Here is a 15,757-nt window from a genome sequence, read left to right on the forward strand (position 1 = left end):
GTGCCAACAAGTAATTTTTGGTTCCCTTCCGGTTTTCCGCCAAAAATGGGGCTTTAGTTGAACAAGCTGATCAAGAGGTCCAGATGCGCGGACGTCACAACGCTGCACGAGAGTTTTCAGCACATATATTGTACTGAAAAGTGTTAATGCGTTCTAGCCGTGCATACAGCTGAATAAGTTTCAAGCTACTAGCCGCCGCGGTGGCTCAGTGGTTATCTGCCGACTTGAAAGACGTGGGTTTGATACTGGCCGCGGTGGCCGAATTTCGTTGGAGGCGGAGTTCTAAAGACCTGCATACAGTGCGATTACAGTGCACGTTACAGAACCCCAGGTGGTCGAGATTTCCGGAGCCCTTCACTACGGCGTCCCTCATAGGCTGAGTCACTTCGGGACGGTAACCCGTATAAACCAAAACCTTTCTAAGCTACTAAATTCTAAAGATCGATCTTCTGATAGCGGCTAGTTTTTTGGGAGCCTGCATTTCACAATTTCCTTGCATGCCTGGTTTGCTCCTGGGTCGTCTGTAAGAGGCTTAGTTGCCCGCATCTGAGTGCTCGGTGAGGAAAAGTCTCAGCAAGCTTAAGCGATGTGATGCGAAATATTCTGCAAGGTCGGTCGGCAAAGCACGGTAACTCTTCCCGAGAACATAACTGCGGCACAGCATCGTCTGTGGGTGCGACCATCGAATCAAACACATTTTTTGTTGGGCAGCTTTCACAAAGAAAAAGCGCTCACAGCGAATGAAGAGTTTGCGAAACTCACGGGCGTCAGCTGCCTGGCTTGCTGCCTGCTGGCCACATCGCGGTAAAGGGCAACGGACGTGGCACTCGTTTTCACGCCAGCGGGCGCGCAGTCGTCGCCCGAGAACCCATATTTGAGCACGGGCCGCCGCTTGAGCTGGTATCGCGCCAGCACGGCCCGCACGTCATCCACCCAGCTGACGTAGCCTAGGTTGTGGTGATAGATGTCCTCAAGCTGGTGCAGGCGTTCCAAGATGCGATCCGCCCTGTGCTGGGAGCAGAAACCAGCACGAACGCCGAGGTTCAAAAAGCAGACTCGACGCATTTTCATATCGCACAATCTTCCCACTCTTTGTAACGACACATAGTGATGCATAGGGAGCTACTGCTCCCACTCATAATGTGTGAAGATGTTTTTGTTTTGTAAAACACTTTTTTCATTGGTAGCCCCAGATATGCTAGAAGCACTTGCAACTTATGAGAAGTTTTGAAAGCTTCCCTACACCCCGTATAGCAGCAGGACAGGCCTCCCATTCAAGAATGGCGTTTTCAGGGAGTTATGCCTGGCAGTTTTTGTTATCTAGCAGCGTTGATGGCGGAGCTACATGAAAAGACAAAACTGATGCTGGGCTTTGTGCCCGGCATGTATATTAAAATGGGCCCCGCAATGACCGCGGAGCTTATTCCATTCTTTTTGTTTGCTTCTTTTTTCTGCTTTCACCTTTGTCACGTTTACGCACTCGTGTGGCTCATATCCTTCTTATATCTGTGTTCCGTTTTTGTCAGGAGGAAAGTCCGCCTTTCGAAGTAACCAAATTATTTTGTCGAGAGAGGTCATGTGAAGGAGACCTGCCCACTGAGGCAGGCGTTGGTTAAATAAGAGATTGGTCGAGAGAGTGAACGGCACATTGTGACGTCATTACAACCTGCCTGCCGGGTTATGAGGCACCTAGTTAATAAATAGCAGCTTAGTTAGCACTACGAGTTCACGTCTTCAGCGATCCGCAGCCGTCCGCTGTGACGAAAGTCGCTGATTGGTCATGAGGAGTACCCGTCACATGTCACATCACCCCAATGCAACCAATCAGAGGCTGCACGAGAGCTCACGTCTGGAGCAACCCGCAGCCGTCCGCTGTCACGGAACTGGCTGATTGGTCATGAGGAGTACTCGTGACATGTCACGTCACCCCAACGCAAACAGCCACACGCTGCTACTCAGAGGAGGCGAAATAAAAAATGGGCCACTATAGGTGGCTTTTTTACTACTCGCTTTTTTATAGCAGAAAAGTATGCAATTCTTTATTTCGCAACCACAATAGATATCTATCGATATTAAATAACCGTTATTGCACGTTTCTTCGTTTTCCCCTGTTACTGACGGCACGTTTGTTCGTAATCAGCAACGCATAGGCGTCTGGGTTAAATGCTTCCTGACATAATCTCTCAGGGCTCGGTTGCACGATTTCGCAAAATTTAAGGGTGGCATGATTTCATGTTCGGGTAGGGGCTCGGATGTATAAATGTTTGAAATTTTTACCGCATATTTTAGGATTTTTTACCGGTGCATGCGCTCGTACGGCTTCTTTTTTCTTTTTTTCTATGCCGTATTCCTTCCGCTGCTTTTCTGGATACTCGTTATCAAGCAGCAACTTGCCCAGCAACGGGCTTTTAATAAAGAATTTCTTTATACTTGCTTCTTGTTCCAACAACGGGATGAATATTTTGTTCAATAACAGAGAGCCGAAACCGTTTCAACGGTGCAGAATGCCGGGATAAGTTCCTCACAAAGTTCGCGGCCTTTTGTAAGGTGGACGCCTGAATATAGCTATTTGAAGCAAATTTCCTGGTCTTTTTCGGCACATTATTGATAGGCACTCTTCGAAACCGCCACTTTTGCGTGCGTACACTGAAGCGTGCTTCGTATTAATTTCAGGTAATAAATGGAATTCAGCACAAGAAGAATTTGTGCCGCGGCAGACACAGGATGCGGGAACCAAAACACAATACGCGCGCTTGCTTTCTTCTAATGTCTTGTTTTGGTAACGCAATTAGCTCCATTGAAACCATATACTAACGAGCCAAAGCAGCCACTCTTCTTAAACATCGCAATTATCTTCTGAATTTGTGTCTGCAAGACAACAAAGTTCAATTTTAAAGCGTCTTTGATGGGCTAGTCATTTCGCTATAAAAACGCGTGAATGCGTATTCAAGGAGAATACTGTGTCGGGCTGGTTTAATCATGGTGAATGGTACGACGAAAGAGCGCTGACGGACGGGACGAAAGAAGAAGAGACAGACATATGCGCTTAGCTAACAACCAAATGCTTATTCAGCATATGATTTGAAAAAAAAAAGAACACCTCACATGAGGTGCAGTGGCAAGCTTGAATTGCATTATCATTCGGGCTGGCCACACTGGTACGGTGACTGATGATTAAAACATGACACTTCAAAGGTATAGTGCGCGGTGCGCTTTCGATAAGTACTGAGATAAACAAAAACACGCAAAGAAGGTACTTAAAAAGGGCAGCTTACCGAATCGCTCCTAGATGCCAAAAGTGTAAAGCAGGCTGGAAGCACTCTGTCCACGGCTACCAGGCAGAGCGAGGGAGATCCAGGAGCATCGTCGATGGTCCTGCCGAGTGTGTTCTTCGCGAAAAGCTGGCGCAGTGATCGAAACTTCTCGGGAAGGAAAGGCGCTAACTTCACCAACACCAGGAATCCGAGGTAGTTCAGGGTAGCTCTGGGCGAGAGCTCCCGCACAGCTGTAGCCACGTAGTGCCGGACGTAGTCAGAAGACCTAACCACCACTGTGGCGCCTATGTCATCGAAATAGCTGGCGTTGACGCTAAGCACCGCGCCGAGGAAGCCGCGATATTCTTGATCAAGATTCGCGAGCCTGGCAACGTATACGGTGGTCAAGTCAACGTCCGGGACGGCGGGGAGCAGAGGCGCAGAGCCGAGGCGAGTGAACACGGCCATTACCTCATCGAGTAGGTCGGTCCGCTGGGACATTTCCGAAGCAACATCTCTGAGAGCCATGCGGAATAATCTGGTGACGCTCTCGCGAGAAGCGTCGTTGCAGGAAAAGATGAATCTGGGCTTGTCAAGTTCAGCTATGGTGTCTGGAGGGCCGCTGGGATTAGGTACCACAGAAACCTTCACGAGTGCATCCAAGCCCATATCGCGGACAAGTTGTCCAGCAAATATCCACACATCGTTCACGTTCGCTTTCTCTTCCCTCGGCCATTGACCAATCCTCCATTTCTTGTAGAAGCCTTGCACTTCCGCCAGCGCCCTATTGGCCTCATCACGGTCGAGGCAGGCACTGTAGAGAGCTCTAGCTACGTCTACCTCGGTGTCATTGGTCATCGAGAGCAGCGACTCCAAATCCTCTAAAACCCGATCCTGTATAAGCGTATCGATGGAGACCACGTCCCCGATGCCTGAACCTTTCACGGGGCGATTAGTCACCCACGTCTCGCAGACGTAGTCGTAGAAATTATCGCAAGGGCCTTTCTTCGTGCTCAGCAGAGATTTCAGATAACTGGCCTCAAGGGTGCAGAATTCACTCTTACAGTAAGTTATGTTCTCGCCTGGTGTAGTAACGTTAGCTTCAGTAGAGGAAGGTTCTGTAGCTCCAGGATTGGAGGTCACCAGAATCTCAAGGTCCAGAAGAACATACAGGAGATAAAGGAAAACGGCAAGCACGATAAACGAGAAGCCGGTAATAATCATGCCTTTAGTTTGCTTCTTGGATTTCTTTCGCGGTTCGCTGTTTTCACCTGCGTCCGCATCGTTGTTCACGGCGCCTGCATCGTCGGCTCCCTCTGGCGAAGATTTTTCTTTTTTTCGGCGAGACGTACCGGATCCGTGCAACTCTGATTTCTTAGTGTTCATTGCGACTGGCGTCGATTGTTGCACTACGGCCACTTGATAGCTGAAAACATCATGCCTCATAGCGAAGAGTACTGGTGCTGCCGGTGGAAACATCAACCTCTCCGCCATGCCTCTCCCCAAAAAAGTTTCCAGCGGCGGCTGTGCTGTCTCCAATAGGTGGGCAGCTTGCTTGCTGTAATCTTCATTATAAGTGCTTGCGAGGGCAGAGGTATGGGCACGCAGAGAATGGTGCCGGTCAGGAATCCCCAAATTCCGGAAATCGTCAGCAGCGGCGGTTGGACTTCTTGCGCTATTCAATTGGGCTCCGCGTGTCAGGCTTTGGGTTCCTCTTTCATACGATGCCTGGCGAATTGTACTAAAATCCGCTGCGTGCGGGATTTCGGCGCTTTCGGCAATTTTAGCCTCCGCTGTTGTTTGCGCTACCTGCATGCCGTCGGAAAAAAGTTCAGATTTGGGTGCAGGATGAGTGTGCGTGACTGAATCTGTTAATACTTCAGTGTATAATTTGGCTTGGCTGCCCACATGCACATGGCGCCCTCGAGACGGAGGAGGAGACTTCCTAGATATAGCAGCCGCCGGCTGTGTGTTTATGCGTGGCGAATGGGCTGGTACTACATCCGAAGAAGCATGCCTAAAGGAGAAAGACCTCGGTGAAATCATCAGCTTGTCAGCGCCGGTTTTGCGTCCGGATACCTTCGAAAACCACGTAATCACTTTTCCAATGCGGCGTTTCAAAGGATGGAAGTGTTGTGGCACAAGGCGCGCCGGTGGCACTCGACTGTCGAGGGAATAGCGACCGCTCTTACAATTCGTAACATGGGGCTCCCTCTCCACGTCCACACGAAGCGATTTACTTCGGCCACGACTCCTGCTTTTACTACTTGCTGTTTCCGGGTGAAATGACCTCTTCGCATCGCACGACGAAAGTTCCTTTCTTGCCGCGGAGTCCGAACTTGTTCTTAATGTGCTGTCTGTCTGCGCAGAGCACGATAGAGTTCTTACGGCATTCTCTACATTATGGGCGCTTTCTCGGCCATTACCTTCCGATAGGGAGCCATCTGGGCCAATGAGAGAGGTGCCAGATGGCTCAATTAGAGCGCAATCAGGTTTTCGCGACTTTGCTTCACTTGGTAGTGCAATTGATTTCAGGCTCTCTGACCGCGTGTGCAACTCCAAAGGATTAGAAAATGACCTCGAAGGCGCGCACTCCAGCTGAGGCCAAGAACAGAAATTTGTGGCCTCTTCGTTGTCCCATTGTGACACAGGAACAGAAAACAAAACTGGCTGCTGGTCATGGAAGCTCCCGACGGCGCTTGCACGGCGGGTCTGGTATGAAGCTTCGGTCGACGAACTTTGAGAGGGAAATATCGTTCGTGTCACGTTCAGTGAAGAGGACCTCGCCTCAACGGTTTCGAAGTGTTCATCAGACACCGAATAAGTGACTGCCGGAGGAAATGCAACGCAGCTGGAAGAGTTTAGAGTGTGAGATGCGAGAGTCTGTGGAACCGAAGTGGTCTTGAAGGGGTCGACTGCATCCGCTTCGAGGGAAAATGAGGATGACCTTTCCTCGAACGGGGTTTGGGTAATATTCTCTGCCGTAGGGTTTTTGTTCTGAATAGGAGTCGCTGAACCTAAGGGAGAGCCCAATCCAAACGCATTGGAATTACAGGGGTTCGATAACAGATTTGGCGATAGCTGAATTAGGGAACGAGCTTCGCTGGTAGTGAGGATATCGCTTGCCAGACCATCATCGTAGAGAGGCCTCGAAGACACCTTATTGCTACCTCTGGATTGACAGTCAGTTTTTAGTCCTTCAATCTCGGCAGTTTCCTTTGCGGGAACAAAGCCCGAATTCGCCTTTGGCCATTCACTTCGAGGTAGTTGATTAATGGTTCGTTGTGGCTTCCTAATCGCTTTCTCCACACTGCCCTCAGTCAAGCCGTGGCCGCTCAAGTGTCGACGGCGGAGAGACAATTCTCGCACCGTTTGCACACCAGCGTTTTTTGTCTCCGTGCTGTGGTCGCACCTTGGGCATTTCCGAGACGACGTGTCGTCGCTGGCCACAGCGAGTGCAGACAACAGAGAACGGGGAATCGACGTCACGGTCTCAGTGCGTTGGCAAACAGAAATGCCGTAGGTCTTGCTTCCCCGTGATGCACCTCGACTGCAATTGTTGTTAAAGGTTGCCTGAACTCTCTCGTCGATATCCGCCGAAGCGACGGTCCCGCGCGAGAAGGACGTGGCGCCCGCGTGTGAGACTGGCGCCCCACCCGTGCTGAGCAGAATTTCATTTGGGGCCTTGCGGTTCGAACTCCGCTGCGGCATTCTGTTCACTGTCAGACCTCCAGACAAGCTGTGGCTTGCAGCAGGCATCGCATTTACCTGTCGACAAAAAAAAAAACAAGGCAGACATTTGAAACGGCGGCCGTTGGACGGAATGTGGGTTTCTCAGTTTTATGTGGTTTATGGTTTATGGGGTTTAACGTCCCAAAGCGACTCGGGCTATGATAGACGCCGTAGTCCGGTTTCTCAGTTTTAAGAGATTAACACAGTGTTCAGAAACATAGGGGACGCTCACGAGTTCCGGAGCCAAATGGAGGTGTAAACTTAGGTTAGCTTCCTTAGGAATACACATGAACAAAAGTTTTCTAAGCATATTTTTGATTGTACAATTAGCCTAAGGTTTCTTCCATTCCATGAAAAACCAACAACATCACAGCACAGAAGGTGAAAGTATGAGTTGTCACTTCAAAGGTGATGTATTTTTACAACATTGGGAAAAGTACGCGTGGGAGTTCAACCCGGCTAGTGGTACTGGGTGGGAGCGTGGCCCGTAGAAACGCGTCTCAGTAAAGCTTCTAAAAATATTATTCTCGTCTCCAGCAGTACACTTGCACACTTTAAAACGATAGCTCGAAAATAACGACGTATCCTAGTCACCCTCTTCTTGAAGGCACTTGCCCACTGTTAACGAATGGTCGCGTCCATGGGTACTCTGCGAGACCAGAAAATATTTCAGAAGGTTTTCCTTGCAAGTGTAATGGCACGCGCTCCCGCCATACTCTCCGACGGGGGAGGGCACTCTCACGCTCAGGTATCGCGTTGTTTGCAATATGTAACCAATGTTCTTAATTATTCTTGGTTCATAAATTCCGTGCAGCGCCCAAAGGAAGCAGGCGGCCCGCTGCGATTCCTGCCACCAGGCGCTGCGGTCGAAGGCTGAACGGTGCAGCGGGCGGCGACTGCTAGCGCGCCGCTCAACGAGGGTCGGTGTGTATACCGCGTTTGCCTTTCTTTTTATGCAGGTCTGTTTTCCAGTCAAGTCGCGTCCGGCTTCGCAGCGGCAGCTTGGACACTAAGTATGTTTAACAACGTGAGCCAAAACCACTGGGCCAGCCAGCAGTCTGTAAAACTCGATGAGGTAAGGAAGGACAATGAAGTCACCTAACATTGTGTCATTGGCCAAAACCATGGCATAGATGAGCATTACGATTATGTATAAGAATTCCTTATAGACGAACACCAATATATGACGCATGCTATCTAAGATGCGCTGGAGCTGCTGTCACCGGCTGAGTCGCTTGGTTGTGTAAAGTACGGTTAGCGTCCTAAGTAATACATGTATACTAAATATTTCAAAGCAGTTTTCTATTTTCACACTGAACCTACAATGCCATCCTTTCATCAAGAATAACCAAGTACATCAGAGAACAGCTGTCATTTCGAAGACGTTATGTTATACAGACTGCCGCTGCGGAGCCCAGTGTGACTTGTTCATAGGCGGTGAGGGGGCGCTAGGGTCGAGGTTTGCGCCACTTTCGCGGCGCGAATGGCTCAGGTTCTTCTCGTCCTGCGCGGGAGTGCTTACTCGAGGCAAGTGTGTTTTGTGCGGTGTGTGCTGCTCTTTGTAAGTGTCAGTGCGTCGTGGAATTTACCAGACAGCTGATCGAGACACTGAGAAAGGAAACAAGCTCGACCGCCGCTTGTTCATCGCTTTCGCTACCCTGTGGCGCGGGAATTCCCTGATTCATCGTGCGGTACGATGCGCTGACGTCCACCCAGCATGCTGACGTGCTTTGTTCCCTGTTGTGCCAGCGGGTACATGGCGAAGAAAGAAAAGCGGCAATCCCGCTCCCCCCTTCCCCCCAAGAGACTCCCAGCTTCTTCAAAAATAGGCTCCAGCCGTTCCCCGCGCAGGTAAGCTGCTTGGGAAGAAGTGTACAGTGTGTGATGTCCATTTTCCGCCTTCGGGTATCGTGAAAACAATCAGTCACACTACCAACAGCAACGTCGTAGAGATATAGAGCGGGGAGATTTGGCAAGCTACCTGTCTGCTGTGCGCAAAAAGCGGAAATCGCCGAAGAAGAGGTAGACAGTGGTCAGTCATTCGGTGCCAGTGTCCTGCGAACCCACGAAATTAACAACTGAACGCGGAGGAGGTTACATTCACAGCAGAGACCATTCACCTTGACATAGTCATTTAGAATAGCGCGTCACTTCGGCTGCCGAAAAACTGGACCCTGGCGATCATGGAAGAGGAACAGATTCGCATTCAAGTCGTGTTTTATAACGCGGGAATGCAGGCACGTGTTCAGACAGTGTAGAGTAATGAAAGAGGACTTGACGTACATTGTTTCTGGCAAAACAAAGCTATTGTAGGAATCGCAGTTGATGTGGCAGTCTGCTCACTAAGAAATGTAGAAGCAGTTTTGGAAATTGTCCACAACATGCTGTCTGCTGCCCGCAACACTGCGATCAATTCATTGCTCGCGTTATCTATTTCTATTTAGTTACGCGCATGCACTTTTTGCTAGACAAAAAGCCGACGAGAGTGACTGTGTGGTGTGGGCACAGCGGGAAAGAAAGAAGGCGAAACTTATTTAAGAGAGTGCGTTCGTGATTGCTTGTAGATATGTTAATAAATCGCATGGTTTGCTTTGAAATGGCATTAAAGAATGCAGCTTCGTTAAATGTTTAATATCAATGTGTGTCCCAAAAGCTAACCCATCCTCCACTTTCCATGTTTAATATCGGCGTGTATCCTTAATATTAACGCATCCTCCATGTTCCATGTTTAATATCGGCGTGTGTCCCTAATGTGAACACATCCTCCACGTTCCCTGTTTAATATCGGCGTGCGTCCCTACTGTTAACGCGTCCTCCACGCTGCCTTCAGAGGGATAATGGCGAGATTTTGTGGCAGTACAGCCTAAAGCACAACTAAATGGATACAAGAAAATATTTCCGCCCGGTACACACGTACGCAGATGAGACAGTTGCAACAAGAAACGCAGTTACAGGACGCCATTACCTCGGCGAAAGCTGCGACGTACGAATGCGCACATGCACTGACTGCAGCAAAAGCAGCGTTGAAACAGCTTAATTTATTATTAACAGTCAAACAGATATGCAGAAAAAGGAAGGCAAACGCGCTATGCACACCGACCCTTGTAGAGGAAGTGCAACTTCCTGCGCGCTGGCAGACGCCGCCCGCTTCATCGCTCAAACTTCGACCGCAGCGCCGCGGTGGCAGGAATCGCAGCGGGCCGCCTGCCCCCTATGGGCGCCGCGCGGAGTCTATAAACTAAGTATATTTATATACGTTGGCTCTGGCCTTAGGCTGCTGAGGCCAATGTCGTGGGTTGAAATCCCGACCGCTGCATTTGCAAGTGCGGCGACCACATTTGGATGAAGACGAAGTTGCGCATCACCGGTGTGGAGCGTAGCGTTAGCACACGTAAGATAAGTGCTGTTCCATTCTGTGCATTTTTTTCGTTTTAAAGGATTTGTCGTTATGAGCTTCGGCCCGAAGGCAAAACGAATCTTCGCAGTTTATAGTGAATTTCAAGCACTCTCAAGGTAATGATAATTTTTGGGGTTAAATTTCATTTTGCCTACAAATGAAGCGGATGTCTTGGGTTGGGCGCAAGCCCGGCTGCAATTGCAGAAACAAAACTGAGAGAATGATGAAGCCTAAGCGAATTCAGGAAGGTTTTCTTCATCATCGCCTTCAAGTGTCCTCGACGAACAACAGCTAAAACGAAGAAACAGCGCGGCGAAACACGGACACATGAAGAAACGACACTCGCACGAGCGGTCGTGTGTGTGTCGTTTCTTCTTGTGTCCGTGTTTCGTCGCACTGTTTCTTCCTTTAAATGCATTACCAACTAGCCCGGAACCTTGCTCGTCTGAACAACAGCTGCAATACTCTTCCTAAAGTTTACTGTCTCTCCCTCCCCATTTTTTTAGGAGACTTGCCGGAAAAATTCGGACAGAGATTCGAATTCATGGCAGAGATTCCACCCTAGGGGAGGTGGCCTGCTGCCATCACTGCAGGCAGAGATTACGAAGGTAAAAAAGGCACAGCAGCGCAAGAAAGTATGTTAAAAAGTTTTATGGCACGATCTATTTCTGGACCCGATGGAGTTAATTGTGAACTATATATGCGGTTCAAATATATCCTCATATTTGCACCCGAAAGATGTTTTTCCCACGCGAACTCTCACTGAATGCCGAAATGACTTACGTCTCAGACCAGATACGCGCCTTGCATAGGTGCCTATGAGAACTGTTACGCATTAAGCGCTTCGTGGAAAGCGCCACGGAGCGAAATCTTCTTGAAAGGCGATAATGGGCCTCAATAGGGCACTGCTCACGAGGCTGCACGGGGACTACACTTGCGCAGTGAGCCGTTGTGAAATGAGTGCACTAGGCAGATTCTATGTTGAAGGAGGCGACACGTGGTCAACTTTCTTTTTGAGGCCCCATTTGGGTGCGGGCATTCCTAAGTTATTGCAACATGTTAGTGCCCCTGAAATGCTGCTCCTTCTAAGCCTCGTTGAGGAAGTGATGTTGTCATAGCCATGATGGAGAGGCGCTCACCTGGCCGGGGTCATCCTTCGGTCGTGAGCTGACAAGGGCCGCAGGCTGCTGCGTGCCGGGCTGTGGAGACCGGCGCACCGTCTCATCTGCAAAGTTAATGCAGGCGTGGCAAATTCGAGCAGCAAAGCGGTCCTGTTGATAAAAGAAATGTATCACTTCATTTCCCACATAGGATATAACTGTGCTGCCCATCCTGGTAGAAAGGTGTTAGCGCAGTTCACGTGGGCCATGGACCGATTATGACCGCGGCGACTTTACGGATGCAATACAATGCGCTGTAAGCAGAATGATATTATTCCACCAAAACTTTTACACTAAGTTTCAAAAAAAGCTCATTATCATGCATTTATATCGAATTCTGAATAATATAATATAGGGCAGCAGCAAAAAATGTAAATAAATTTCAGAAAGATGCTCTAGCAAACAAAGATGCAACGTGCGGTACGTGTTATTCCAAAGGAATAAAAAAAAAACTGATGTGCGTTTTGTAGTACAAGTTTCGCGTTTCACATCAGTATCTAAAAAATATAATTCACCCTCGCCCATCGCACAGAACATGTTTGTCGTTAGTCGTGCCTGGGTTCGTCTCCACGGCTCTGGAACGCCAGTGCAGACGAATGCTTCAGAACCTCTAGACAGTGTGCGTTTCCTAAAGGTGTGGACTCGATGGCCGTATGGGAGAGGTAAAGGAGCGCATGGAGAAAAGAGAGCTGAGAACAGAAACATGTGCACTACCTAGGCACAACAAACCTTTGAAGACACATCGTTTAGGAGGGCAGGTACTGTAGTTCCTATATCGCAATGAGAGAATTCAGGAACACATTCGTAAAGAACAAAATGCCCACTTTGTCGCCACGATATATCATATTGCAGATATCTCTTTCAGGTAGAAATAATCAGAAGATAAAGCACAATATTAACATGAAGCCGCAGAAATCACTTTCCCCATTATAGCGAAATCCTGACTGCGTGTGTGTTTGTGCCTTTGTGCGTTAACACTTGACGGTAGCCATAAAAGATGGAGTCCTTGTGCAACCAGGAAGGTGGCGGTTAATTTAGTGATTGGATGCACGAGTTTGCTCGGCAAGAGGTACCTGGATGGCACAAAAACCACCGGTGGCAGCATCTGCCATCGCGGGGTAGTGGCGCATCGCTTATCCGCTGCACCACTGCGCCAGGAGGGGTATAAGGACTTCCAGGGATCTATTAATGTAAAGTTCAGAATGACCTCAAGCCGACGGTCGACCAATCCGAATGCAATCTGACGCTGCAGCTGGTGGAAAAAGGGGCGCTGGCTGCGGCAGGGTGCGGACTGCCTTCGCGAATTTAGTGCACAGATCCGAAGGGGTGTGCAGGTGTTGCGGCGGTGGCTACGTAGAGCCGTGTCGAGGTAGAACTGCCAGCTGTGTGGCATCGGGATTCACCCCGCCGCAGAGCGAGGCGACTGCGTTCACGAAGCGAGTGGGTGGGCTTACGTTTTCTCATACGTAAGCAGACTTAAGTGTCTGCCGCCAACGTGGAGTTCATGCAAGCGCTACGGGTAAATATGGAGAAGCTATCTTGAATCATACCGGCTGCGAAGAAGCACACACGAAGCACACACAAGTGTGTGCTTCTTCGCTGCCGGTATGATTGAAAAATGCTACCAGCTTGCCCAGAAACGTGTTATAATAGAAAAGCTACATCGTTTTTTTTTGTTTTGCTGATACTGACGACTTCGTGAAGATTGCGCGAACAGTTCTCTTGCTCCGAGATGCTTATTTAAGCCCTGTCCGCCAAAACTTCTGATCTCTACATCCGACTCATCATCGGTTTCAATAATTGAATTGTACAGCTTTCGACTGTTGTGGCATAGGAAGCGTTCCGGTAAACAATTCAAAACATTTGAAAGTATTTAAAGTCCTTATGTTTTATAAAAATTATTGTCTGCATCGAAGCCGCAGCAGCGCTAGCTTAAAACGGGCAGGCGTGTCTCGAAAGCCATTTTTTCCTGCGATTCCAGAAGACTGCTTTGAAATGGTACGGTTAATTACCTTGCTTGCCATTCGTCGGTTCAAACTACCCGACTCAAATGCAAGGTAAAACTAAACCTTGCGCTAAAGTTGTTAGCAGAACGCGAATGCTCTGAAGCGGTAAGAAAAGGCTCGGCTGAGCTGAGTAGTAGGCGGCTGTCCGTAATACGCAGCTCGTGTCTTGCCTTCGAGAAAGGAGTCGCTTCGTGTTCGGCTGAGCGACTCCTCCTTGGCCTCGGCTGCATTCGTGGGCGTCTCGTGACTCCTGCTGGTCCTCGCGTCATCGGCTGGCGCGTAGGCCATGGAACTCGGGTCACGAGGGTCCGTGGCTCCGCCGAGGCCGGGCTGCAGGGGATGGTCACTGCTGGAGCTCTGCACAACGTCGTTGCAGTCCGCCATCCTTCTTCTTCTTCTTCTTCTTCTTCACGTTCGTGTCTCGTTCCAGAAGGGCACGCGCGCGCAGACCGTGATTTTTATTTATTTATTTATTTACATACCTACAGCGCCCTTGCGGGCATTAGTGTAGGGGGGAAACAAAAAAACAATATGAGTGCACAGATGATATAATAGAAATTCAGAAGCAAATTGAAAAGCATGAAACATCACTATTTGCATCACTTAATTGCACTGTATCGTGGTAATGGAAACACAGGTATGAGAAGTTAAAAGAGATGCTAAAACCCATTAAAAAAGAATATTTTTCAGATCCTAGATAAAAGACGAAGGGGTCCCGGAAACAATTTCGGCAGGCAAACCATTCCACTCATGTACTGTTTTAGGGAAGAAGCTGTTCTTAAATAAGTTTATTCGACAAGCATATTCCCGCACTTTTCGGGAATGGTCCGTTCGCGCAGATACATATGTTGTTTTCACCGGAACAGCGCGCACTAAGACACGGACAAGAAGGGAGACACGACACACACGAGCGCTGTGTGTGTCGTGTCTCCCTTCTTGTCCGTGTCTTAGTGCGCGCTGTTCCGGTGAAAATGAGTTACCAACTTGCCCACGCATCTGTTTTAACGAATTACATATGTTGGTTTTTTTAGATATTTATCTTTATCGATGCTGTTCTAGTGTTAAGAATATTGTAAAATAGTGACAAGCGCAGGTATTTTCTTCTCGTTGCAAGCAGCGGCCACCCTAGGTTTTTGGAAATATCCCGAGATCTTTTTGAAAAGTCGTAATTACCTGATACAAAGTGAGCAGCACGTGCCGGTACGCGTTCTAGTTTTGCAATGTTACATTGGGTTGACGGATCCCAAGTACTGCAAGCGTACTCAAGAATAGGACGCACATTTGACATAAATAATATTTCCTTTAGCTTTGTTGGTGCCTGATTAAAGTTTAGTTTGAGGAAATTTAACATTCGACTAGCCTTCATAGTTACGTTATCTTATATGAGCATTCCATGACAAATTGGCAGAGAATACAACCCCGAAATATTTGTATTCTCTTGCGACCAACATGCAGGTTCCGTCCATAATATAATTGGTAAGAATTGGCTCTTTTTTAGTTGTAAACCTTATCAGATTGCATTTGCATCAATTAAGAGACATCTTTCAGGACTGACACCACAAAAAAACGGAGTCCAGGTCGTTCTGTAAATGTTGACAGTCCGCCGCACTAGTGATTTCGCGGTAGATACAGCAATCATCTGCCTACAATCGTACACGGCTGGTGGTACGGTCGGTAAGGTCATTGATATAAATAAGGAAAAGTAGAGGGCCCAAAACTGACCCCTTTGGGATGGAGCTAGTCATTGAACGCGCGGGGTTAGCTTAAGTTGGTTTATTGGTTGGTTTATTGGGGTTTAACGTCCCAAAGCAACTCAGGCTATGAGAGACGCTGTAGTGAAGGGCTCCGAAAATTTCGACCACCTGAGGTTGCTTAACGTGCACCTAGACCAGCCAGTTTCGGCACAGAATAGCATTTCTAAATCACCGACCCCAATGAAGGATTAGTTAGAAATCGATGCTTGCATGCCTGTAACCCAAAGCTAATATGATGTCTGCTGCTTGGTGTGTTATCCCAAATACATTAGTCTTTCATGGTGTACCACACAAAAAGAATCTCTTCAGAATGTTGAGAACAATGATACATGAAGAATGAGCGGCGAGACTAGATATTACGATTGTATTTCGTGAAAAAAATAACCTTTGGAAGACCACTCTATTCTGTTTAAATTACGCATACTACGAGTATATTCATAGCGATTCTCACTAC

At 48.4% G+C, this 15,757-nt stretch overlaps 1 protein-coding gene across 1 annotated transcript in view; it reads right to left on the reverse strand.

The window, feature by feature from the left end:
• The window catches only part of LOC149334462 (neprilysin-1-like), a 28,620-nt gene extending 14,687 nt beyond the window's left edge, over positions 1-13,933 (reverse strand). The window contains exons 1-4 of the mRNA XM_089557934.1: positions 13,720-13,933; positions 11,523-11,608; positions 3,276-4,403; positions 763-1,011 (exon numbers count right to left, since the gene is read on the reverse strand). Coding sequence (XP_089414060.1) covers positions 763-1,011; positions 3,276-4,403; positions 11,523-11,608; positions 13,720-13,933 — 1,677 coding nt within the window. The remainder of the gene's footprint in view (positions 1-762; positions 1,012-3,275; positions 4,404-11,522; positions 11,609-13,719) is intronic.
• Positions 13,934-15,757: the final 1,824 nt, after the last annotated feature.

This window comes from Amblyomma mixtum, chromosome 8, assembly GCF_055824585.1.
Source record: "Amblyomma mixtum isolate Tamu chromosome 8, ASM5582458v1, whole genome shotgun sequence".
Lineage (NCBI taxonomy): Eukaryota > Metazoa > Arthropoda > Arachnida > Ixodida > Ixodidae > Amblyomma > Amblyomma mixtum.